This window comes from Polyodon spathula, unplaced genomic scaffold (genome assembly GCF_017654505.1).
Source record: "Polyodon spathula isolate WHYD16114869_AA unplaced genomic scaffold, ASM1765450v1 scaffolds_80, whole genome shotgun sequence".
In the NCBI taxonomy this organism is placed as follows: domain Eukaryota; kingdom Metazoa; phylum Chordata; class Actinopteri; order Acipenseriformes; family Polyodontidae; genus Polyodon; species Polyodon spathula.
In genome coordinates this window covers 1,516-25,000 of record NW_024471574.1, presented here as the reverse complement: position 1 = coordinate 25,000, position 23,485 = coordinate 1,516, and the positions used below count along the sequence as shown (strand labels likewise).

The 23,485-nt window shown below is 40.8% G+C and overlaps 4 protein-coding genes across 10 annotated transcripts; 2 read left to right on the top strand and 2 right to left on the bottom strand.

The window, feature by feature from the left end:
• Positions 1 to 34: 34 nt before the first annotated feature.
• crym (crystallin, mu) lies at positions 35 to 3,450 on the bottom strand. Its single transcript, XM_041240332.1, has 8 exons — positions 3,395 to 3,450; positions 3,076 to 3,268; positions 2,622 to 2,772; positions 2,472 to 2,534; positions 1,479 to 1,580; positions 1,161 to 1,344; positions 772 to 893; positions 35 to 288 (listed from the first exon to the last, which is right to left on the bottom strand). Exons 2-8 carry the CDS (start codon positions 3,234 to 3,236, stop codon positions 100 to 102), a joined length of 972 nt encoding a protein of 323 aa, XP_041096266.1. The 5' UTR covers positions 3,237 to 3,268; positions 3,395 to 3,450; the 3' UTR covers positions 35 to 99.
• A 143-nt stretch (positions 3,451 to 3,593) lies between these two features.
• On the top strand, positions 3,594 to 14,581 carry si:ch211-256e16.3 (kelch-like protein diablo). 6 transcript variants are annotated; one of them, XM_041240324.1, is made up of 11 exons: positions 3,594 to 3,693; positions 4,967 to 5,159; positions 6,106 to 6,174; positions 7,328 to 8,077; positions 9,535 to 9,721; positions 10,006 to 10,152; positions 10,565 to 10,693; positions 10,830 to 11,006; positions 11,149 to 11,295; positions 11,527 to 11,692; positions 12,004 to 14,581. In XM_041240324.1, exons 3-11 carry the CDS (start codon positions 6,136 to 6,138, stop codon positions 12,173 to 12,175), a joined length of 1,914 nt encoding a protein of 637 aa, XP_041096258.1. In that variant the 5' UTR covers positions 3,594 to 3,693; positions 4,967 to 5,159; positions 6,106 to 6,135; the 3' UTR covers positions 12,176 to 14,581. The 6 variants fall into 6 exon arrangements, with proteins under 6 accessions (XP_041096258.1, XP_041096260.1, XP_041096259.1 ...); XM_041240326.1 differs by lacking the exon at positions 6,106 to 6,174 and having other exon boundaries at positions 12,004 to 14,580; XM_041240325.1 differs by lacking the exon at positions 4,967 to 5,159 and having other exon boundaries at positions 3,597 to 3,693.
• Positions 14,582 to 14,862: 281 nt separating this feature from the next.
• LOC121308027 (NHP2-like protein 1) lies at positions 14,863 to 16,697 on the bottom strand. Its single transcript, XM_041240334.1, has 3 exons — positions 16,545 to 16,697; positions 15,852 to 15,972; positions 14,863 to 15,339 (listed from the first exon to the last, which is right to left on the bottom strand). Exons 1-3 carry the CDS (start codon positions 16,545 to 16,547, stop codon positions 15,077 to 15,079), a joined length of 387 nt encoding a protein of 128 aa, XP_041096268.1. The 5' UTR covers positions 16,548 to 16,697; the 3' UTR covers positions 14,863 to 15,076.
• Positions 16,698 to 16,941: 244 nt separating this feature from the next.
• On the top strand, positions 16,942 to 23,158 carry LOC121308025 (cytochrome b-c1 complex subunit 2, mitochondrial). 2 transcript variants are annotated; one of them, XM_041240331.1, is made up of 14 exons: positions 16,942 to 17,048; positions 17,842 to 17,928; positions 18,555 to 18,704; positions 18,879 to 18,943; positions 19,134 to 19,190; positions 19,590 to 19,714; positions 20,129 to 20,226; positions 20,340 to 20,397; positions 20,578 to 20,673; positions 20,888 to 21,087; positions 21,977 to 22,057; positions 22,306 to 22,382; positions 22,548 to 22,701; positions 22,837 to 23,158. In XM_041240331.1, the coding sequence occupies exons 1-14, from the start codon at positions 17,016 to 17,018 to the stop codon at positions 22,918 to 22,920; spliced, it is 1,365 nt and encodes a 454-aa protein (XP_041096265.1). In that variant the 5' UTR covers positions 16,942 to 17,015; the 3' UTR covers positions 22,921 to 23,158. The 2 variants fall into 2 exon arrangements, with proteins under 2 accessions (XP_041096265.1, XP_041096264.1); XM_041240330.1 differs by lacking the exon at positions 17,842 to 17,928 and adding an exon at positions 17,963 to 18,061 and having other exon boundaries at positions 16,943 to 17,048.
• The last annotated feature ends 327 nt before the right edge of the window (positions 23,159 to 23,485 follow it).

The window sequence follows — 23,485 nt, the reverse complement described above, 5'->3', positions numbered from 1 at the left end:
CAAACAACTGTAATTGCATGGGCAGTATAGTAACATATCTGAGCCCTCTAAGTCAATGTAGTTTTGCTATTTAATATAATGTACTGAAGCGCTTTCGCATCAACAGTGTCCCACAGATCTGTGCCAGTGCTGGTGGAGTGAGTGCAGGGATGGGTGCTTTGTGTTCCCGTTAGAGCTGCTTACAAGAGTCTGATTATTCTTACCCAGTGATTTAAACACAGTAGTTTTCTCATGCAGGGCAGGTTTCTCTCCATTCACCACCTCTCCCAGCTCAGCAAATATCTCTGCCTGGGAAACAACGGTTTATTAGCACCGCAGCACTACTATTCCTGCCACAGAAAGACACTTTTTCATTGTTCCACTTTGTTTTTTTATAGTGTCTCCAATTAGATGCTATGTATAAAAGTTGGAGTTTCATCATCGTGTTGCCCAGGGTCTGCAGACACCATGTAATGAAATAATTAAACAAGCTGATCTCCTTTTTAAACCTTAGCTGAGCTTGCAGATTACTTGAATAACTACTGTTGCTAGCACTGAAGTAGGAGACGCAGGCCTCACTGGGTCACACACAGAGGAGAGTAGTTTCAAAGGGAGGGTGCTTAATGAGTGAGTAAGTGGCAGGGTTCTGAAAAATAGCGTTACACGTCTCCACATGTTGCTACAGCTGTTTACACTTTTTGGAACTCCGCTACTTAATCTTTAAACCCTACAACATTTTTTTTACATGCATCATTATGACTGCGAGAGTGAACGGAAATAAGACCCAAATACCCCCGAGAGAATGACATCCCCAGACTCCTTCATGGCTCCTTCCCGAGTGTCCACGTACAGGACAGCGCTCTTCATCAGCACATCGTCCAGCTCCCTCCAGTCCGGCCGGCACGCCCCCACCGCTGGAAATGGAAGCCAACACAAAAGTCATTATGGTTTTTTTTCCAGTTCACTCTCTGAATACTTTCCCATCTGTTTGTAAACACCCCATCAAAAAAGTGTCTCGAACTGTCATGCCAAGATTTGAGTTAACCAGTACAAGCATTGCAAACGACAACAAATAATGTTCTGTTCAACAAAGGAAAGTCCTTATGCACTATAGTAACACTGGAGTCCCTCACAGCAGCAAGGTTTTGGACAGATGTCCACTGCACAGAACAGTCACATACCATTAATATGTGCGCCAGGCTTCACCCATTCGGCAAACAGCACGGGTTTGGTTGCCATGGTGACTGTGACGATGAGGTCAGCTCCCACCACTGCCTCTTTTACCGATGAGCAAACCCGGACTGGGCCTCGGACAGTCCGAGCAAACCTGTCGACATTTTCCTTCGTCCTGCCCCACACTCTTACCTAGAGAAACAAGATAAACGATACCTACTGGTTATTACTCTTAGAAGAAGAGCAAGCTAGCATAAGCACTGCTGGTTACCTGCATCAGTTCTGCAATAGCAGAGATGTTAGCAATTCCATGTGACAGAGGTTACCTCTTTAAACGAGAACATCTCAGTGAAGATTTCATAGTGGCTGACAGCTTGAACTCCAGATCCCAAGATGCACAGCACATCTGCCTGGACAGGCTTTAGGAACTTAGTGGAAACAAATGCAAAGAGAAGGAAACTATTATTCCTTCTAATCAAGTATTGCTAGACATGATGTCTGATGGATTGAAATTATGGCGGGCGCCACAAAACAACAATAATTCAATGGCGGCGCCATAAACTTTGATTTAATTCACACCCCATGGACACACAAGATTATACAGCAAAAAGCAAAAACATTAAACCCTACAAAAAAAAAAAAAATAAATAAATTAAAAAAGATATTAAATAGAAATATGAAATTGGAAAGTTGTATACAAAAAATCGTTTTTCTAATATGTTGCAGTATACAGTAAAACATTTACCTAGGTGCTTAGGGGTGACATAGGATCCAGAGATGAGTGGGATAAATCAGGTGTCATTGCGTGTGACTAGAATTCATGAATAAGATACAGAAACTAGTAATGTAAACCAAATTAGCGTTTACTGGAGATGTATGCAATACATTACTAAACTGAAGAATGTTTTAAAATTAGTTTATTTTGACAGTGATACTGCTAGCACAGTCTTTTCAAAATGCAATACACCTCCAACATCATTTCCCTAGCTTTTTCTGTTACCAAAAAATATATATGTACATACTGTACTAATAAAAAAAACTAAATATACTGCAAAAAAAAAAAAAAAATCCTACAAGATCATAAGCCATTTTATGACGGGTAGAAGCTATTCAGTCCAACAGAGCTCACAATTCCTGTCAACTAAGTCGTGGGGCAGGAGAATATATATGACAAAATACCGAAACTTATCTCAACATATGTTTATATTGCAGTATATTTAATGTATATAGGGGAGTACTCCACTCGCTCACTTAAGTATTCGTTTTATTCGGATGTATTTGCGATCCACTGATGCAGAATTACTTACGACAATTCTTACCTTGGTTGCAATCGCAGAGACGGCTGCAGTCCTTTTCTCAGTAATCACTTTGCCATCCATAACCTGGTGGTAAGAAGCATACAGTATATGACTGCACGTTCATCTCAATGGAGTAGCATGCTTTCCATACAGACCACAGTGGCAACTCACAGCCATCAGGGTGCCGTGCTCTGGGTCGAAGAGCAGGACGCTGGCCTGATGCGCCGGGATTGAGGAAGGCTGATCCCGCTGGTAGAACGCAACTATCTTTGTAGCTAAAACGTCATCATGGGCACTGTAGGCGGGCATGACACCTAAGTAGCTTGGAGGCAAAAAAAAAAAAAAAAAAAAAAAAAAGGAACGCTTTGATTTATTATTTATTTATTGATGTGTCTTATTTTAAGTTAGACAACCCATAATTATTCTGCAATACACGTGTGTTTCACGTGTTAACGCGTTTTTAATGCGCTACATTTGTTTTTTTTTCTATTGCATTCTCCATTACATAGAACGTACACGAAGTAGTTACTTTTGTACGAGTCGCTTGGACTTGTTGAAGCAGAACTGCGCTTCAGCGAGATCCGCTGAGGCAATCCGCTGCAAGGAAAGCCTACGCATATCTTACCCATTGTATTTCTCTATAGCAAGCACGGATCGGACAGGCTGCACAATTTCTCCTTTTCCATTGGAAAACTTTCCTAAGGCCACTTCCAAGCGCGGCACCAACTCCCGGTATTGCAGGATTTTCTCCACCGCCTCAGCGCTGATCAACACCGGCTGAGCCATGTTACACGGAAGAAGCGATCAAACTCAAACCTCTGTGCAGAAAGCAAGAAAAGAAGAAGTTGTTCTCACAAGTTTAAAACGACACGTGCTTTACTTACTGAGCATGCTCCGCCCAGGCTACAGCGCGATATATTAACCAAAATGAGTGAGCAACTAACCCGACAACCAGGGCTTATGCATTAGAAAACAACGTGTTGTTATTTAGGAGAGATCACGTGCCACTGAGAAAAAAAAAAATGATTTGAATCGTTTTATTTCATAGGCGCCAGAGAAGAGTGTGCCAAATTTTAAAAACGAGGAAGATATTTTTTGATGTTTTTTTTTTTTTTTTTTTTTTACCTTGAATCTCACCGTTCTTCCAAACCACAGTGACGCAGATTGGTCACATAAATTTAGAAAATTCGAAATGTGTTGATAGACAACAATACAACGTTTTGCTGGCTATGTCGCTAGCTTGGTAAGTTGAACTTGAAGCTTTTAACAAATTGTATGGCAGAGAATGAGCGCAGAGAAAAGCCGATGCAGTAAATAACTGTAGAACTTAAACAAATACATAGCTTTTAGCATACCACTCTCTAACATTACACGGGTCGCTTTTTGGTAGGCTATTCCACGGGGGTGGCAGCACCCCTGGCTTTGCATGGCTTCCATCATACACAGGGGTTACAGTTTTGTTCAATGGCTTTATAAATTGTTCCAGCGCCACTGGGCTACGCGTACCACATTGTGACGATGTACCACTTTGTAACACTACATCGGTTTTGGTTTACGAAGCAATGCACTAACCGCAACCATTGGTAGTTGAACATTTTATTTTATTTTATTTTAATTTTTTTTTTGGGGGGGGGGGTTGTTTTGGGTTTTTTTTCTTTTTAGCTCCGTTCAGCGGATTTCACAAACTTCAGCCACTCTCTGCTTTAGAACAAGGTGTGCTTTGTCGGAGTTTATTCCGCGCAGATTCTGTGCAGAATCTGACCAGTTTAGCCAATGATCTTCGAAGGATGATGTCAGTGAACGCATCCATAGTATACAAGATATTTCACTGTGCTTAGACCTCACACATCTCCACAGCCTAGAGGTAGCGAGTCGAAATTCATTGAAGACACTCACAGTGAGTGCCTGGAAAAAGCTGCGCATTTGTGCAGCCGCTGAACCTCCTGGCTCCGTGACGTGGAAGTTCATAATCTGCGCAGCACACTGAGAAACGTTTTAGGAAATTTAAGGTCGAGTACTTTTGGGGTTTGTCAGAACTGGTCTTGCAATTATTGATTGTACATCGTACAAGGGTTGATATAATACGACAGTTATCGTACCTCTGGAAACGCTGACTGTGCTGATAGCATGATAAAATGGCGTCTCTAAACGTGCATCAAGATAACGCTACGTCCTATCTAATCCTTCTGTATCTATGACCACCGGTGTTTTAATGGGCATAAAAAGTGCATCTAATCTGTACAAACACAAATAGAAAAACATTGCACCAGACCACATTAAACAGACAAAAGACAGTTACGGAAAATGCCCTCGCTGCACATATGATGGTATAATTGGGAAATTACAATCTGGTTTTTATAACAAACTAGGTCTGCCCGTTTCCCCTGGTATATTGTCAACTATGAAGTTGTATTTTGTACTGTTATTTCTGTATAAATGTTAAATTAAAAAAAAAAAAAAAAGTATCTTTGTTTCATTTAATCGCGTGTTTGAATTTTTTTTTCTTCAATACACAGCACTTCCAAACGTTTTATATTTTCAAGACTGCTGCTCCATTCCCACACGACAGAGGGCGATGTCTCTCTCGTATCGCACTTTTGCCCATCCATTTCAGAGAAAGAGGGGTCCTGGGACATGGCGTCATGGTTGTGGATTCTGCAATTCCGTTTACAAGCAAATTAAGAAGGGAATAACTAGAGAAAAGAACAGGTAACCCCGCTGCTTTCACCAGACATTACGGGGAGTGCACTTACAAACAGAGGAGCAGTCTGTGTAAAGTACTGGCCAATGCGGGCGCTAGTTCATGATTACTATCAAAACGAGCAGAGATTTTGTAGTACTTCTGTACTGCTGCAAAATAAACCCCTGGCAGAATTGCAACGGTTGCGCGTTTCCTCAAATTGAATGGGTAGAAGTTTAATTTACATGGCTTTTGGCAATCATTTTAACATTGTGGCGTGTGTATGTGTTAGGCCTAGCCTATAGTAATTGGGCGTTATATTACAAAACCCTATAAACATATTCAAAGTAGTCTAGCCATGGAGAATTTAATGAACACGCTTTGCAAAAAAATACTGTAGAAAAAAAAAAAAATCAAATGTATTTTATTTGTGGGCAAGTTTCTAGAGCGTGTTGACCAGACCCAGTTTTGTGAGAGTTTTCTGTTTAATTGACAGGTACAAAACTAGATTATCATCACCCTGTGAATGATATAGTTTCCAGGTTTTTCAGTGTTTGGTTTCAGATTTGTTGAACAGTTATACAGTGACTCTTGTAATGTGTAAACTAAAATAAAGAATGGATTTATTGTGTCAATTTTAGGACATGCCCAGGTATAACTCCATACTGTGTCAGGTATCGATTGTTTTTGTGTTTTTTTTTTTTTTTTTTTTTTTCTCTTAAGGGGAGAGTAAGCAAAAAACTTTCGATGCTTCCACTGGGTGACAGTGGCTGGCATTACGTTATTAAAGAGACGATTGAATAATTAAAAAAAAAAAAAATACAAATGTAAACTAGTTGCTAATATAGTGTAGCTGCTAATTAGTGGTTGCCATTTTACCTTCCTTTAGTTGCGTTTAATCTGGCACACACAATGGCTGGATATTATCTACTTTATGTTTATAATTGTTTTGTTTCTATTTTCTCACCCTAAAAGTGTAAAAAAAAACCAGCATGGATCAAGTAAATGAACACCACGACGATCTTAGGGGAGAATTGCAGGAAGGTAAATTATTATTTCCCTAGTGTACGTTTATTTTAGTTGTGGGATCATTTGTATGTGTAAAGTTCTAGGTTTCATATCTGTTCTATTTGATAAATGACGGGAGTTATGTCTGATGTCATGTGCTGAGAAGATTTGACTAAATATTTAAATCCCAGCAAATTCAAATAATTAAATTGCACATTCTAACTTTTAAGCATTTTTTAAAAACGCTTAAAGAATATATATTAAATCCAACTAAAGAAAAGGTAAAAATGCCTAATCACCAGCTACGCTGTATTTTTAGCAATTAGTTTACATTTTCATAATGTTGTCGAATGTTTGATTGACATTTGTGTCATCCAGTGGAAAAATTTAAAGTTTTTTGGTCTTGTTTGATTGGGTGATTTAGACGACTCCGCCCAACCTCGCACTCTCCTCTTAAAAAAATAATAAATGAAAACTGGAGGAGGACTGACGCCTGATACCTGCTACCTGATGGCTGACTCGAGGAGGAGTCGTGTCATTGACTGGTGTGACTTTTGTTCCAGCCATCTCTTGTTTTGTTGTTTTACAGTAAACAATTTTCTTTCTGTAACTGTATATGTGAAGCAGAGTCTTCTGGAATTTAATTTTTATTTCTTTGCAATTTCCAATAGACCAACCCAACTAGCTCAAATAGCTTGAATGAAAGATAGATTTAAGGTTGGGGGGGTCCACCAACTTCTCTTGAGCCCTTGCAGTGGGAGTCTTATTTAAACATTTCTTAAGTTGTGTAATGGTCTTGAAAGGATTCATTTTATTTGCGTGTTTACCTCTCCTTTACTTTTGGGACATTTACGATCATGTTTACACAATTGGCCCTGAGAAGAAGATTGGCCTAGCCAAGATGAAAGGTCACCATCATGTCATGTGTTTGGAATCACAAAGTACTCTAAAGGAGCTGGCAGCTAGAATTCTACAGACATAGACTATCACAGGAGGATTCTGATACAGAGAAAAAAACTACTCTTTTTTTTTAAATGATTAAACAATTTACAATTGGTAGAAGAAAGGCTAAAATTGCCAATAAAATGCATTGAACAAATGTGGGTGTGATTGTATTTAAAATAACTGAAACTGGTGTTCTTTTATTTTTTGTGTGACTTGACCCGTTTCCCTTGTGTCCACTGCTCAGACTGCAGATGCCTTAGACAAGTGCTATGGGAAGATGAATCCCATGGCTGTTGCTGTTTCTGCTACCACCACCACTGAGCCTGAAGAAGCAGGGTTCCCGCAGGGCACCCTGGACAGTGAGGACTATGTGTTTGTGGAGTCCAGGCACTGCAACAAAGTGCTGGCGGGTCTGAACAGCCTGAGGCTGAACAATGCCTTCTGTGACGTGATCCTGTGCTGCGGTGGCCAGGAGTTCTCCTGCCACCGGATAGTGCTGGCCTCTTTCAGCTCCTACTTCCAGGCCATGTTCTCCACGGACCTCATGGAGTCTAGGCAGGAGAGGGTGGCCATCAACGGGGTGGAGCCCCAGATGATCGGCATGCTGGTGAGCTACGCCTACACGGCCGAGGTGGTCATCACCAAGGCCAACGTCCAAGCGCTACTGGCTGCCGCCAACCTGCTGGACATCATGGCGGTGCGGGAGGCCTGTTGCAGGTTCATGGAGCGGCAGATGGATGAGATGAACTGCGTGGGGATCCACTGCTTCGCGGAGGCGCACTCCTGCGGGGAGCTGGAGCACCGGAGCATGGAGTTCATCCTGCAGCACTTCAGCACGGTGTGCAAGCAGGAGGAGTTCTTGTCTCTGTGCGCGGACAAGCTGACCGAGATCATCGCCAGCGACGAGCTCAACGTGCCCAAGGAGGAGATGGTGTTCGAGGCCGTCCTGCTGTGGCTGCAGAAGAGCGCCGCCCGCAAGCATGTTTTTGAAAAGGTAAAATAATGACCTGTGTATGGTAATGGGATGTAGCTATGTTGCCACCAGAGAGGCAGTGGGGAAACACCATGGATTTAAATGTGAAACATACCGCTATGTAACAAAAGCTTCTCGTCATCTCAAAAGTTTTAACTTTGCTTATTCTTTTTTTGTTTTACATCCTGACTCCATTTTCCCATTGACTTGGAGGAAGATCACTTATCCTGCCAAAAACTTTGAAAAAATGTGAAAAAATTCACTTTCAGAGCTCCTGGATGACTCCTATAAACTTTTACAGATAAAGTGAACTTCTAGCGTTGTGGTAGAAAAAAAAGAGGGCTTTATAAGCAAATGATTAAACAGTAAGGGACTTTCTGGGATAAATAATAATAAAAAAAAGTGTGTAATTTTTATAGTCAGCACTCGGATATCCATTACCCAAATACACGTCAGTCGCATTTTACCAGCCTTGTATTAAGAATAAAATCAATCCCCATTATATATATGTGTGTGTAACACAGTAGTGCACTTACCCTTCACACGCGGTTTCCAACTTCATCACCAGTTTTCTGATACAAAACCTGTCTTCAGTGTTACAATGTACTTGTTTATCCATCACAAAGTCTGTTGTGCAGTTGCACATAGCTTCCTCGGTTTTCACATGACGACAGTTCAGCAAAAACAAAGTGAATGAGACAAGCTACAGTAATGTAAAAGTTAACAATTAAACAGTTTTAAATACTGTGACATTTTTTTTTTTTTTTTTTAAATCTCCGATTGTTATTTATTTTTTTGCTAAATTGCATTGCCTTTTACGTTTTACACAGTTTTGTGCATGGGTAACATTTTGATTTCACTTTGCTGTCATTAATGGGGAATTTTACATACTGCTACTGGATTTAAAAGTATGTACTTTATTACAGTCCATGTCCACAGTCGTCTCTTTTGGCAGGTGATATTTTCAGACTCATAGTTCTGAATTAAAATACTACTTCTGTTGAAAATATAGTACTGTACCAACAAAACCAGTACAGTACATCTAAATGGAAGCCTACTCATTTTAAAACAGGCCTTTCAGCTATGGTTTGTTTCAGCTGAGCTCTGTTACTTAATTGAACCAATTATTGGCTTAATTAGTTAAGATTAACATGCGTTCCAGGTCTTTAGCCACTGAGGATGTGGACACCTATAAAACCTGCAGGATTGGGGCTGTCCAGGACCAGGGTTGGAGACCCTTGCCCGAGTGCATAGGTGTCTAAAGTTGTCTCATCCGCTCCTGTTCCAACCCTATTCTAAATTGTTTAATTGGATAGTTAAGCCTCCATCTAGACCTTGAAACAGTCAATGGTCTAATTTTACTTGTTAACCCTGGAGTGGCATAGCCCTCCAGGGCTATTGATTAGACACATAATATGCTGCAGCTGGCATGTGTAATTTTAAAACCATGCAGTGGCTCTCATTTTGCACTGCCTTAGGTGTTGGAGCATATCCGCTTGCCTTTAATCAGCCCCTATTACATCCACGATGTCATTGAGTCGCAGTCCGTCATTCAGGAGTCCCTTCAGTGTCAAAGGCTGATCTCAGAGGCAAAGGATTACCTGCTGCTCCAGGATCGCCGAGGAGAGCTTTTCGGACCTCGGACACGCCCCCGCAGGGCAACAGGTACGTCTCCATGGAAACAGCAACGCAGAGAAGTGAAAATAGAAGGCCTCTCCCTGCAGATAACACTGGTCTAGTCTTCATGAATTTATCTTACATCTCATTGTTTTTAATACATTGAAAAACATGTAATTTGTTTTCTTTTACTAATTATAATTGAGTGTTTAATATTTACGGATGACATCTTACCAACTTACCAATCTTCCTTTCAAATTAAATGAGGACCCAGGTGAAAGTATTTTTATTAAGGTAATGGCTCTCTTCCTCTTCCACCTTGTTGTTCCCAGGAACTGCAGAGGTGATTGTCACTGTCGGGGGTGAAGATGATAAGGTTGTTCTGCGCAGTGTGGAGAGTTTTGACCCCATAACCACCCAGTGGAAATCACTAGCATGCCTGCCCTTTGCAGTCAGTAAACATGGTCTTGTGGTTTCAGGTATGAGATTTGCATCTCATGAAGTACTTGCGGGTAGGAGCCTAATTAGAATTCAGCGAAAGCATCAACATAGAATATGAACTATAGTAATATCATTATGGAAGAATTGCATTCTGTTTCTTTTCCCCCGTCATCCTTAACCTTGATGATCATTAGTGGCACATGGTTTCTACTGAGTGTATATGTACTTAAAAACTCCAGAACTCAGAAAAAAATTACAGGACAAAATGAGAGCAGAATTTGCAAACATCACACCTGGCATTCTGAACAATGTCCTAGCTGATAGGAATCAAAGATTTGCATGTGCCAGGTTAATGGCTCAATTCAGGTCTGTGATGAAGATTAAAAAGCAACTGTGCTCTGACTGGTGGTTTTAAATGGAGTGCTTTCTTCTGTTTCTTCTCCCGCCCAGGATCCACGCTGTACTTGGCTGGGGGAGAGTTTCCAGATGGCTCGGCCAGCAGGGAGATGTGGCGCTATGACCCCTGCTTTGACAGCTGGCTGGAGATGGCTCCCATGAACGTTGCACGCTCTGAGCTAGGTACGTGTCCCAGAGAACAGTACATCTAGCACCCTGCCAAGACTGGTGAGAAGGGGGGCTCATACCCCCCTTGGTTTTTAGTTTGGTTGGGGGAGGTTTTCTGCAGGTTACTAAGGTGTGTTGTTCTGTTTTGAAGGGCTGGCAATGCTGGATGGGTTTGTGTTCGCTGTTGGTGGCTGGGAAGGCCATTCCAGGCTCGATTCTGTGGAGTGCTATAACCCCCACACCAACAGCTGGCAGTTCGTGGAACCTATGAAGATGGCAGTGACGAGCCCGGCCGTGGTCGCACTGGATGGATTGTTATATGTAACTGGTAAGTGGTTTGTACATATGAGATTGTTGCTGTAGCTTGGAATAGCACAAGCTGCTGTGAAATGGGAATCTTCTTTCGGTCTTACTGGAATCGTATGCACTCTCATATAAAACATGGGTTTCTTTTTGTATGTCTATTTTAGGTGGTGCTGTTCTGGAAGACGGTGATGGAATGGATCTTGCACAAGTTTACAACCCCAAAGCCTGTATCTGGACCGAAGTGGCTCCCATGCAAATCGCACGATCAGGCTCCGCTGCCTGCATACTCAAGGGAAAGATTTACGTTATCGGTAAAAAAAATAAAAAATAAAAATCATAGTTCTACATTTTACTGAGAGCTAAGCAAACTGACCAAGTGGTTTGGATTGCTTGGGATGGGGTGTAAGGTTATTTACCAAGCATGGAAACAAAAAGTGTAATAGTGTAAAGAGCAGTCTGCTATAACAAACAAACTCAGCTGGGTGACGGATGTCGTAGTAAGTAGTAAGGAGGCTGACTGACTGTTTTTCCTCATTGGACAGGTGGCTGGCATGCCTCAACAGAGAACACAGACAAGGTGGAGTGCTACAACCCGAAGATGAACAAGTGGACAATGTGCGCCACCATGAAGGAGCGTCGCTACAGGCCAGGCGTGGCTGTGGTGGACGGGAAAATCTACGTGCTGGGAGGGGAGGAAGGCTGGGACAGGTAGGGTTGAAGATCTGTGTGCTAGGTGGGAAGGCTGGGACAGGTGGGGTTGAAGATCTGTGTGCTAGGTGGGAAGGCTGGGACAGGTGGGGTTGAAGATCTGTGTGCTAGGTGGGAAAGCTGGGACAGGTGGGGTTGATGATCTTTGTGCTAGGTGGGATGGCTGGGACAGGTAGGGTTGAAGATCTGTGTGCTAGGTGGGAAGGCTGAGACAGGGAGGGTTGAAGATCTATGTGCTGGGAGGGAAGGCCAATACAGGGAGGGTTAAAGATTTACGTCTCAGTCTTGACTGTGGACTTCTTCACCCGCAGGTACCACGACACCATCGAGCGGTACTGCGACGAGACGGACAGCTGGGAGATCATCGGGGAGATGCCCACTAGCCGCAGCTGGCTGAGCTGTGTGTCGCTGCAGGTGAGGAAGGATTCCCGCAGCAGCAGCCACCCGGGCACTGCCACTGACCAGGAGTACCCCGTGGACTGAGCTTCAAGCCTGGCACCGTCCACTACCCCATCGGTGTCTGCACAGGACAGCGCTGGAGAGGCTGTGTTAGCAGGGCAATCGAGGAGTTGATATCTGACACTTAGGGGGCCTGAGGAGAGATCAGAGGTCCCATTAACAGGCTGTAACAGTTTGGGGTGTGTGATTTTTTTTTTATTGGGGATCTCGAGCTGGAGGAACGTTGGCATCCTGTTTTCATGTTGGTGGACAAAGAAAAGGACAAAGCTGTATTGATTGGTTTTCAAATATCCACTGAAGATACCCTGCAATTTCTGAGGTCTAAAAGGGTTATGATCACTAAACTAAAAAGATGGACTGGAGTCAGGGGTGTAGTGGGACAGGAGTGTGTCTGGTATATTTTTTATTTTTTGTGGTGGGGCGCTGATCCACCACATATTTATTACCTAAAGGCAATATTTTATTTTCATATTTGCATTTCCTAAATACAGACACTTTTCCTGGATCCCGGGCGCTTTGAAGGGGGCTGAGCCTAATATTAACTGCTGTCAGTCAGACAGCTCCCAATGCATACACCGCGTCACACAGCACAGGTATCTCTGAGTGATGTAAATGAATGGCACTCAAACAATAAAGTTTCCTTCTCTCTTGATTCCTGTGTGCTGTAGCTGCTTGTCTATATAATTGTGTTAATACACATCTACTCATTAAAACAAAAAAAAAACTTTTTTTTTTATTATTTACTGTACATTTAACATGCCCAAAGGCAGTGAAAAAACTTTTGCGTTTTTACCCAAAAATAGTCTACAATCTGGAGAACTGTTAACATTTCAGTTTTCACCTTCTTACTGTGTCACAGCTGGTGGGATAGCGACCCAAGTCATTGTATGTACTGTTAACACACTTTCACAAACAGGAGTACATAAAGCACTTTACTTAATATACATTGAAAAAAACAAAATGCTGTGTTTTCTTGGTACTCTCTATTTTACAATCTGACCGGAAAGAAATCTTAAGAGGCTATTGTTTGCTTTTGTACACGCATTGTATTAACTCTTAGAACTTCTTTTGAAAAGTCCAAAACAACGTAAATGTATTTAAGTTACTGATTTAACTGTGCCACTTAAGTGAGTGTGAATATATATTTAGGCTACAGCCTACTTTTGATCCAGTGTGTTTTTTGACACTCTTGGTATTTTTGGTAAAAGTGAACTGTTTATAATGTACCTTTATTGATTTTAGGGCAGCTCCTACACCCCTGACGGTAATGTTAGTATGTTTAAGTTACTGCTGCACATGACTTGAACCCTCACGACTGTCATGCATATTACACACCCCTTTATGCATATATGTGTGCATGCGACAGTCAGGGTTTGGGAGTGCAGTATTTCAGAGTAAACTGTAATAGCGTGGTAACTGTAATAATTAAGAAGCCATTGCTTCTTGATGTGAATACCTTGCAAGATAATGCCATTGTATTTTATTCTTTTCATTTATTGTAGGTTAACATAAAAAATGTAACCTTGCTGCTGTTTACATTTTTGTAATGGTATTTGTTTCACGATTGAAAGTTGAACTGAATGTCTTTGTTATTCAGTACTGCGTAGTATTACGTGTCCTGTCAGTTCTTTTTTAAATGCTTTAGAAATGCATTTCTCCTATCTAATTGCCTTGCTATTATTAGTAAGAGCAGCTTTGAAATGTGCTATTATTAGTACTGTATTTGATGCACAATTTCTGCTGGTCTGGTTTATTTCACACAAGCACTGGACAATCTTCATTACAGCATTTTTATAAGCCAAAAAAAGCATCAGTTAACAGCCAAAAATCCCCTGGAGATTATACTACTGGTGATGATGGCAATTGTAGATGCAGAGATCTAATGCCTAACCACCTCTGTGTTGATATTCTTAATCAGAAATCTGAGCACTGGCCTTGTTTATCTATCTGCAAATCTAACCACCAAATCTCCTCTGGTCTGCACATTTTTTAATTGGTTTAGTTGAACTGGCTCTATACCTCTTTTAAATATATGCCTTTGATGAAAAGTTAACTTTATCAAACATGATATCTCTATCCACTGTAAGCATTTGTATCGAACTTCGTTTCAATATGTTTAATGAAGGAATTGTCAATGGACCGAAAGCTTACTAAATACAAAAAAGGCTGTTCAATGTGTTTCATACTTTGTTGTGCCTGGTTGAGTGATACTGAATACTAAACAGAGTAATTGTTAACTGCTAGATGTACTTTATGTTCAAATAGTTTGTAATAAGTGAAATAAATTGCTCAATGTCAACTTGTACTTGGTGTATACGTGTATTTACTGCCAAATCAGAGACTGAAATGATATTTTCCTTTGCGATAGTCTTAAGATTCTCACTAAAGGCTAGCTCCATGCCCAGTATGTTCACTTAAAGCATGTAAAGTTCAGTAATACACATATAAACCCTATCCAAACTACCTAACTAATGCACTATCACTGAGCATTAAAGCCATGCAATTACCATCTTCTCATTGCTGACTGCACATTATTTCAATTGCCTTTGAATTAGTTTACACTACAATCCCTTCAGTGTTTCCTTGTTGCTTATCTTTTTAAAGGAACTTTTAGCTGAGGAATAATTCAACACTCACATTCTAGAAGGCCTGAAGAATCAATTTTTTGTACATTGAAACACTGCACCACAAGAATGATTCAGAAACACAAATACAACTTTTGTTTTTAATAAAAAAAATTGAACGCTCTGCAAAATGCAAAGAAATACATGTGTACAGTGGAATGGGCAATCTGTTCTGTCATTCTGTTTAGGCAACTAAAAGAAAATGGAAAAGAAAACTAAGGATGAATTAAAACACAAAGTCCTCTCTCAGTACTTGCCCAAGTAACTAAATTAATATCTTACGCCTGCATATCTTTTTTTTTTAGACCAGCAGTCGTTCAATAGCCAGCTGAACTGATTGAATCTGCGGCTTCAGTTGAGATCCCTCCTTAATGGTCACTGACGTAGCGATGACAGGCCGGGACACCCCGCACGCACGCCCAAGAGCCTGCTTGGAGCGCACAAACACGTAGGGCACGTTCTTATCTTCACAGAGCAGCGGGAGGTGCAGGATTATCTCCAGGGGCTCAGCATCAGCAGCCATCACAATGAACTCTGCAATTCCTCTGTTGAGTGTCTTAGTGGCTAGACAAAAGGTAATGAGGAATACAGCATGGGTTTTGTTGCGATGCATCTATACCAAACTCATACATGACTATTAGAGTTTCATAGAAAATACATTACAGATTGTTTACATTACAAATTATCATGAGGTACTTTTAACCTCCAAGGTACCAAACATATGCTGTCTATGTAATATGATACATTCTAAATCAAATATTTATTCACAAAAAAAATGTAATTCCTTCATTTAGGGTTAGTCAACTTAGGCCAGCGAAATTTCACACAAGCTATGAAGCGCAACACAAACATTTCAGGGTTGTTTATTTATATCGAGGCATCATAAAAGCACTATATATTTACAGGATTAGCAGTTAACATTAAGACGCAACTTTTGCGCTTAACAAAATTTAGGCACGCTATCATAAGAGAAATCTTAAAAGGTAGGTGCCTGTTGAAAATTATCCAAATGATTACAGTGTAGCCTGTCCTCAAGCAAGGGCAATGCCGGACCTTACGGGTTAAGCAAGCCTCACCTTCATTTGCACCTTTCCTGAGCTGCTTGTAGTTGGACGCCTGCTGGACCAGGTCCATTATGGTTTTGGTCAGCGTAGCATCGGCCAGGGGATAAGCCTTGGGGTTAACTTCTGCATCAGTCTAAAAGAAAAATATAACAGCAAAGATCACAGTACAGCCACCCGCATTAGCCACGTCGCTGCTAAACAAAACTACAGCACTATCCTGAACATTAGGAACTGTGCTGCACGCATCATTCGCACGGCGAATACGTTGAAAAAAACGTGGGCACTGACAAATTCACCCCCCTCAAATCACATTTTTACCTATTTAATTTAAAACAAACCGTGGGGCAGTATATTTCAATCTTTCCATTCGTTGCATGCACCCCAGTCTACCGACACGGGCACACGTGGCTGTGGTCCGTACGTGATATGTTGCTTGTTTAAGTCCCATCTTGCTGTTCACAACTTATAATAGTTAGTGTTTAGTACAAAACACAACACTCCACTACAATCATTCCGTTATACAATACGGAGCTTTTTGCTTTAACGAGACTGGGTTACCTCAAGCGCGGTTGCTACAATGTGCGACACGGTGTGGGAGCGGGGGGGATGGGAAACCAACCTTTGGTACACTGAAAACCTCCTTCAACATTCATTTTACACGCATTCCCTACTCATGTCATAAAAGGACCGGCGTCAAGCACTCACCATGGTTCGGCTGTATGTCAAAAAAGACGGCAAAACAGATGAAAACGAGTCCTCTCGGCGTGCGCTTCACGGAGGAAAGTTCAAACACACTCTACTGTTGCAGCGAGTCTGATCGCAAAGCGCAATTATCTGCACCCACAATGCAACTAAAACATGTGCCCCCAACGGAAACACACTTGTGAACTGGGAACTGACTGCAACACCGAAAAAAATAACATTAGGTCCAATCATCTGGAAATAGCAATACTACCCCGTTTTTTTAAATATTATATCTTTTTAATATATTTTTAGGAGATTTGGGGATTTTTTTTTTTGCAATATTAGTACTCTTTGTATTTTCTGCCTTTTATTATAATACAGTGCTTTCCTTGGTAATCTGATTGGTCAGGGAGCGCGTTGCCGTCTGGGTAGGACGTCCGACGGCCATATTGTCTTCCCTGCTGCTGGTGGCTGAAGGAGAGAGAAGTGATCATGAAAGGGATTCGCAACATTAGTTACCTCTCTGTAAGCTCATAATAACGGTAGCTCGTGTGGTGGTGTTTGTAGATCTAATGAAAAAGCGCATATCTAATAAACGGTGGGCAGTGTTGAATCTTGCTAGTTGTCTTGTAAGGCCTCGTTAAGCGGATCCCCGGTGTCAGCTCCAGATATCCGACCGAGAAGCATCTGAGAATTTAACAAGATATAGACGTCGTTCATTTGATGACGAAAACTAGGCTTATCTTGGTTATTTACTTTATTTTTTAAGCGTTCATTACGATGTCATACAGTTTGCGATAGGAAACAATCAAATGTTTTCCTAAGCAGGACCATCAACATCAGCTGAAGGTCATTGTGTTTACTTTTGCGTCCCTGACAATATTCAGGGAGCTTGCTTTAACTGAAGACACCGTCAACATGAAGATGACATTTGTGATTTTAATGTTTTAATTGACAGAGGGATAGGCAAGCAGTCTTTGGGACTTATATTAGTACGCTCTTGGCTGTATTGACGTAATTTGAAATTTATCAACGGTAGTACTGAGTAAAAAGCTTTTGTTGTTGTTGTCACGTCTGTTTTACTTCCAGTATAGGTTTGCAAATGACTTTTTTTTTTTTTTAAACTTGATCTTTTCATTTTTATTATTTGTGTATTGCATAATTGTTGCCAGTTCATTCTGTTGTAGCAGGAATTATCAAGTCAAATTATTTCATGGGAGCTGGAGGTGGAAATCAGTCTGTCAAATGTTCTTTGGTCTTACCCCTGTAATAAACCTGCTATATGTTAAACCTGTCTCTCCTTCATTCTGATTTGCAGAGGAGGCTTTATTCAGCCAAAGCTGCCCCTAAGTTTGAAGCTGCGGCAGCTGCAGAGCGAGTAAGGCTTCCTGCACAGGATCCCCAGGTCAGTGTGCACTAACTTCTGTTTGTTTCTGCAGAGACGGTTATATGCAGTCAAGAGCAATCCTCCTTTGAGTGAACCGCTCAGTGGCTTCAAGGCCCCTCCATGTGCAAGCCGTCCTGCGCAAGCTGTCCACGTATGTGTTTTTTGTGTTGTAATTGAAAAGCTGACCTGCACTGGTGGCGTGTGACCACGCACATGCATGCATTCTACAACTCAAAGTATGCAGCATAACGCTTGCAGTCATAGTACACGTTTATAATTATGACACATTATTTATAACCAACGGGATGCGTCTCAGTGTTCTCGTCCCAGTTTATGCTCATTCAAACAACAATATCCTTTGCTTCAGCCCTTGGGTGGTCACGTAGCACTGTGTGTCCATTTCCACATTCTTGACATTGGCTTGTATGGATTAGGTCTGTATAATATTTGTCTCACCTTTTTTCTCAGTTGATACAATTAGGATTTCTTGCTGATAACCGTTCACTTTTCTTCTCCCCAAGTATGTAGCATGTTGCTTTAATTACAAACAGTGTTTTACAGGATATTTCTTTTTAATGCTTGATCTGAAAATGGATAAAGACAGCGTTCAAAAGTTTACAGTGGGTTCTGTTTTCTCTTTTTAGATCACCAAGCTGCCCAATGGGCTGGTTATTGCCTCTTTGGAGAACTACTCTCCTTCCTCCAAGATTGGTCTGTTTGTGAGGGCAGGCAGCAGGTACGAGAACGTGGGCAACCTCGGAGTCACTCATCTCCTCCGGCTTGCAGCAAACCTGGTATGCGATGCCAAGCTAATGCATGTATAACAACTAGATTTGGCAAAAGAACATACTTTAGCTTAGAAAGAAGTGAGTTTTGTCCACTTATGACATCAGCACTGATTTCTGTTTTGCTGTTTTCCTCGTTTCTAACTGTTTGTTTGCTTGTTTTGTCATCTCCCCACACCTCAGACTACAAAAGGAGCCTCTGCATTTAGGATCACTCGAGGTGTTGAAGCTGTTGGTGGTGGTCTGAGGTCAGTGAAAGTTTAAACAAGTTCCTCCAAATAGGAAAATAGTTTAAAATCGCATTTTGTTGTCACCTGTGTTAGAATAACCAACTCTGAACATATTTGAAATGTTAGTTTTATTTATCGTTGTGCTTGTAATTGATAAACAAATGATCTTTTTGTATGATTATTCATATGTTCACTGTTTTATTTTCAGTGTGTCCTCTACCAAAGAGAATATGGTTTACTCTGTGGAATGCATGCGTGATTATGTGTGAGTATTGATTTAAATACTTTTGTAACGCTATTGAGGAGTTACATTGATGTTTGTAACAGGGAGAGACGACTTCGTTTAGCCTTTTTCATTGGCTTTGTTGGCTGAGAGATTCCGGTTTTCATTCTACAAGTCCATTCCAACAAGCACAGCATTGCCTGTTGCTTTCAAAGGCTGCAGGGAGATTAGCTGGTCAGATATGTGTGCCTTGGGACTTGCTTCCCATATCTAATGTGATTATACATCTCTGTCTGGTTTACTAGTTGGTGGAGTCAAGACAAAGTTTCCTGTTGCTGTAAACCTGATAATAGAATAATATTTTTTAAGCTTAAGAATTTGAGACAGGCAGAGCAGAAACACTGCGTCCAAGAAATTCAAGTGCTCTGTTTTGTTTTGCAGTGACACAGTAATGGAGTACCTGATCAATGTAACCACTGCACCTGAATTCAGGCATTGGGAGGTGGCTGACCTCACACCCAGGATAAATGTGGACAAAGCACTTGCTTTCCAGAACCCTCAGATCGGTATGTTATCGATAAATCTCAAGAGAAGTACCCCACTTCAACAGCCCCAGCATTGAAAGGATTTGTTCTTTGCATGCTTTCACAAAAAGAAAGCTGCTTGTGTACAAAATCCTTTTGAAATAATTCCTTAGCAGGGGGCAGCTTTAAGTTGGTCTACAAACATTTAGAGCATGTATGTAAAGTAATTGATCAGCATAGAGGGATAAATCAAGTGTTCATATGCCAGATGTTTTGTGATTTAACAGTTCAAGGCACAGCAGTATTTGCATAACTTTCATTAATAGTGCAGAGTGCTTTTGAAATAATCTAACTATCATTATATGGTTAATTAAAACAACACTTTTTTTTTTTTTAGTTTTGGGGATGAGAGATTCTTGATTGTTCTGAGAGTTGCTTAAGCTTTTATTTTTCTAGGTGTTCTTGAAAATCTGCACACGGCTGCCTATAAAAGTGCCCTCTGCAACACCCTCTACTGTCCAGATTATATGGTTGGCAAGATCACTTCAGAGCAGGTGAAAGGGAAAATGTTTACTATAGTTTTATAATATATCCTTTGAATAAAATGTAGTCATTTTAATCAGTGATTTATTTTCTTTGAAATATGTTTTATTTATTTTTTGTACAGCTGCATGCGTTTGTCCAAAACAATTTTACAAGTGCAAGAATGGCATTGGTTGGACTTGGTAAGTGTTCACATATATATATATATATCTATAAGAGAAAGGTATATATATATATATATATATTATATATATATATTTTTAAATAAATATTTAGTTTACACATTTTTCAAATCAGGTAGAAGTAGAGCTGATTTCATCAAAAACAAAAAGATGTGTGAAACTTTGCCTTTGTGCTCCCAGGGGTTGACCATGCTGTTCTGAAGCAAGTGGGAGAGCACTTCCTCAATATCAGGAGTGGACATGGTGCTGCTGGAGCCAAGGCAGTCTATCGTGGGGGTAACTATACAGTCCTACAGTATTACACTTTGAAGAATGGTGAATAACATAGCATCCTTATCACATAGCTGGGATTTTTTTTTTTTTTGAATTGTTAGTAACGATATGAATGAGCGTTTTTAATATTCATATTTAGTCCTGCAGCTAATTCTGTAGTTTAGTAATTTGCTGTTGGGGTCCAGCGTTGAGCAGTGTCTGTTTGTGTGTTTTTCAGGTGAGGTCAGAGAGCAGAATGCAGACAGTCTGGTCCACGCTGCTGTTGTAGCCGAGGGGGCAGCAGTAGGAAGTGCTGAGGCCAACGCGTTTGCTGTCCTTCAGCACGTGCTGGGGGCTGGGCCTTACATCAAGAGGGGGACCAACGTGACAAGCAAGCTCAGCCAGGGAGTAGCCAAGGCCACAACCCAGCCATTTGACGTGAGTGTTGCATTCGAATTGAGCTCAAATATGAAGCTACAAAACATAAAGTACTCTGCAAATCTCTTAGGCTACGTGCACACACAGGCTAAATGTGGTTGTGAGTTCACCCTTTGCTCTTAATCAAATGTAATCAAAGTACAGTTGTATAATATTTGTTGTAAGAAAGAAAACATTTTTGGTTTTGCAACTGAAGTAAAACAATATGATACAATTCGTATCCCCAAACGCCACAGTGCGACCGCAGCTAATTTTTCCACCGATGCTGAATGTCTTGTGTGTCTTTTTGCACATCAGGAAATGTGTCATTAAATGACAAAGATGCATATACGACTCCTTAGACATGCGTACGTTTTCAATGCAGTCACTTGGAAACCACTCAAGTCGTTCCCACCAGCCTGCTCTTCAGAAGGTAGCCCAAATGTTTTGATCTACCATCATGGTAAAGATGGGTTTACATCATGGTACCATCTACTCACCATAAATACCACCATTGTATGCGTGACAGGAAAAAACAAAACGCATTTCCGCTGGTTTTGCAGAAAAAAATAGCTGTGCTTGACTTTTCGCGATCAACACACGTGAACTGCTTCGAGAGCTTTCTTCCAAAAGCATGAAACAGAGGTTTACACTTTGTCTTTCACGCAAAAGACACAGTCACGATTTTCGGCATGACCCGAGTTGTGTATCATGCATGACCGAGTTCAGAGGTTTGTTTAAACAGGGAGTGCACTCACTTCAGTAATGAAAGGTGTGTGTGTGTGTGTGTGTGTGTGTGTGTGTGTGTGTGTGTACGAACACAGTGCTGTTTGTAAATAAGGTGGTTGAGCCAACAGCAGTGTGTGTGTACGTAGCCTTACTTCCATTGTTCATCTTCTCTGTTCGACAGATCACAGCATTCAACGCGAGCTACTCTGATTCTGGACTGTTCGGTTTTTACACGATTTCCCAGGCGGGTGTAGCTGGTGATGTAAGTAGTACATTTTTCGAAAGAGGATTTTTATGTCATTTAAAACTTGTTTGCAGGATTCTAAAATGATTCAGTATATAACATTTTATTACGTTCTTGGGGAATTTTCCTGCTTATTTTAATTCTGTGCTTTTATTGTATTTATGTGAATGTGTTTAGGGGCAGAGACTAAACCTTGTTCTGTTGGTAAAAACCTTTGAGGTTTAATTCCTGATCCATCGTTTGTTTTTGTTTTTTTTTACATGCAGGTCATCAAGACAGCCATGGCCCAGATCAAAGCAGTTGCACAGGGAGGTGTCACTGCAGCTGATATGACAAGAGCAAAGTATGTTTTTCACTTCATTCATTGCAAGTGCATTATAAATGTGCAAAAAGTACTGGATGACTTTTTATTTGCTTGGAGCTTCATTTAAAGTAATAACAGACTAAAGCTAAATCAGTATTGCTGTTTTGTTACTGCATAATGAACCATTAATATTATTACAAACAGGAACCAACTGAAGGCTAGATATCTGATGTCAATGGAAAGCACTGAAGGGCTGTTGGATGAGATTGGTGCCCAAGCGCTTGCAAGTGGCACTTGTGTACAGCCAGAGTCTGCAGCTCAGAAAATTGATTCTGTGTCTGCCGATGATATTGTAAATGTAAGTGCAGTTATACTGCTGGGGCAATTCTCGGGGTGGTTTTCTTCATTATGCTATTCTTTTTATACTTTTTTGTTTTTTGAAGCTTTTGTTAAATAGCTTTTGTACAATAACCCTGTTTTATTATTATTTTAGGCTGCCAAGAAGTTTGTTGCCGGCAAGAAGTCTATGGCAGCAAGTGGGAACTTGGGAAACACACCCTTTGTGGATGAATTATAAAATATAGACAAGAGTGTTTTATTTAAAACCTAAAGGAAAGTGCTGCTGATTTCAAGAATATTTGAATGGCCCCAATTCAAGTGAATATTCTGTCCACACAACTTACTGGGTTCATTTCTCTGGTTAATATTTATCGTTTAGAAGAATGCTTTCATAATAAGTGTCAGGCTAAAAAGATTTTACTTTTGCCAGTTCCCTGTATATCAGATGTAAATTCATTAAAGCCTCTCTGTCTGGATGTTTTTAGAGTTTTTTTTTTTTGTTATTTTATATATACCTCCTAAGAGAAGACCCTTGTGGTGAAATTGATTTTTCCCCATTGTAAATGCTCTGCCTAAAGAAAGAGAAACTTCACTTTTTAAAGAACACCTTTTTAGGACCACTAGCTGTTTTATAACCTGATAACATCATCATCATATATAAAAAAGGGTTTGTCTGGGCTGGATCTCCTCTCCCAGCCCTCAGGAATGAGAAGGTAGTCTCTGTACACCATGAATGACAGCACTGTCCCCACTGGGACTGTTTTAATATGCTTGGTCATTTTGTCTGCTGTTGCTCATACCGG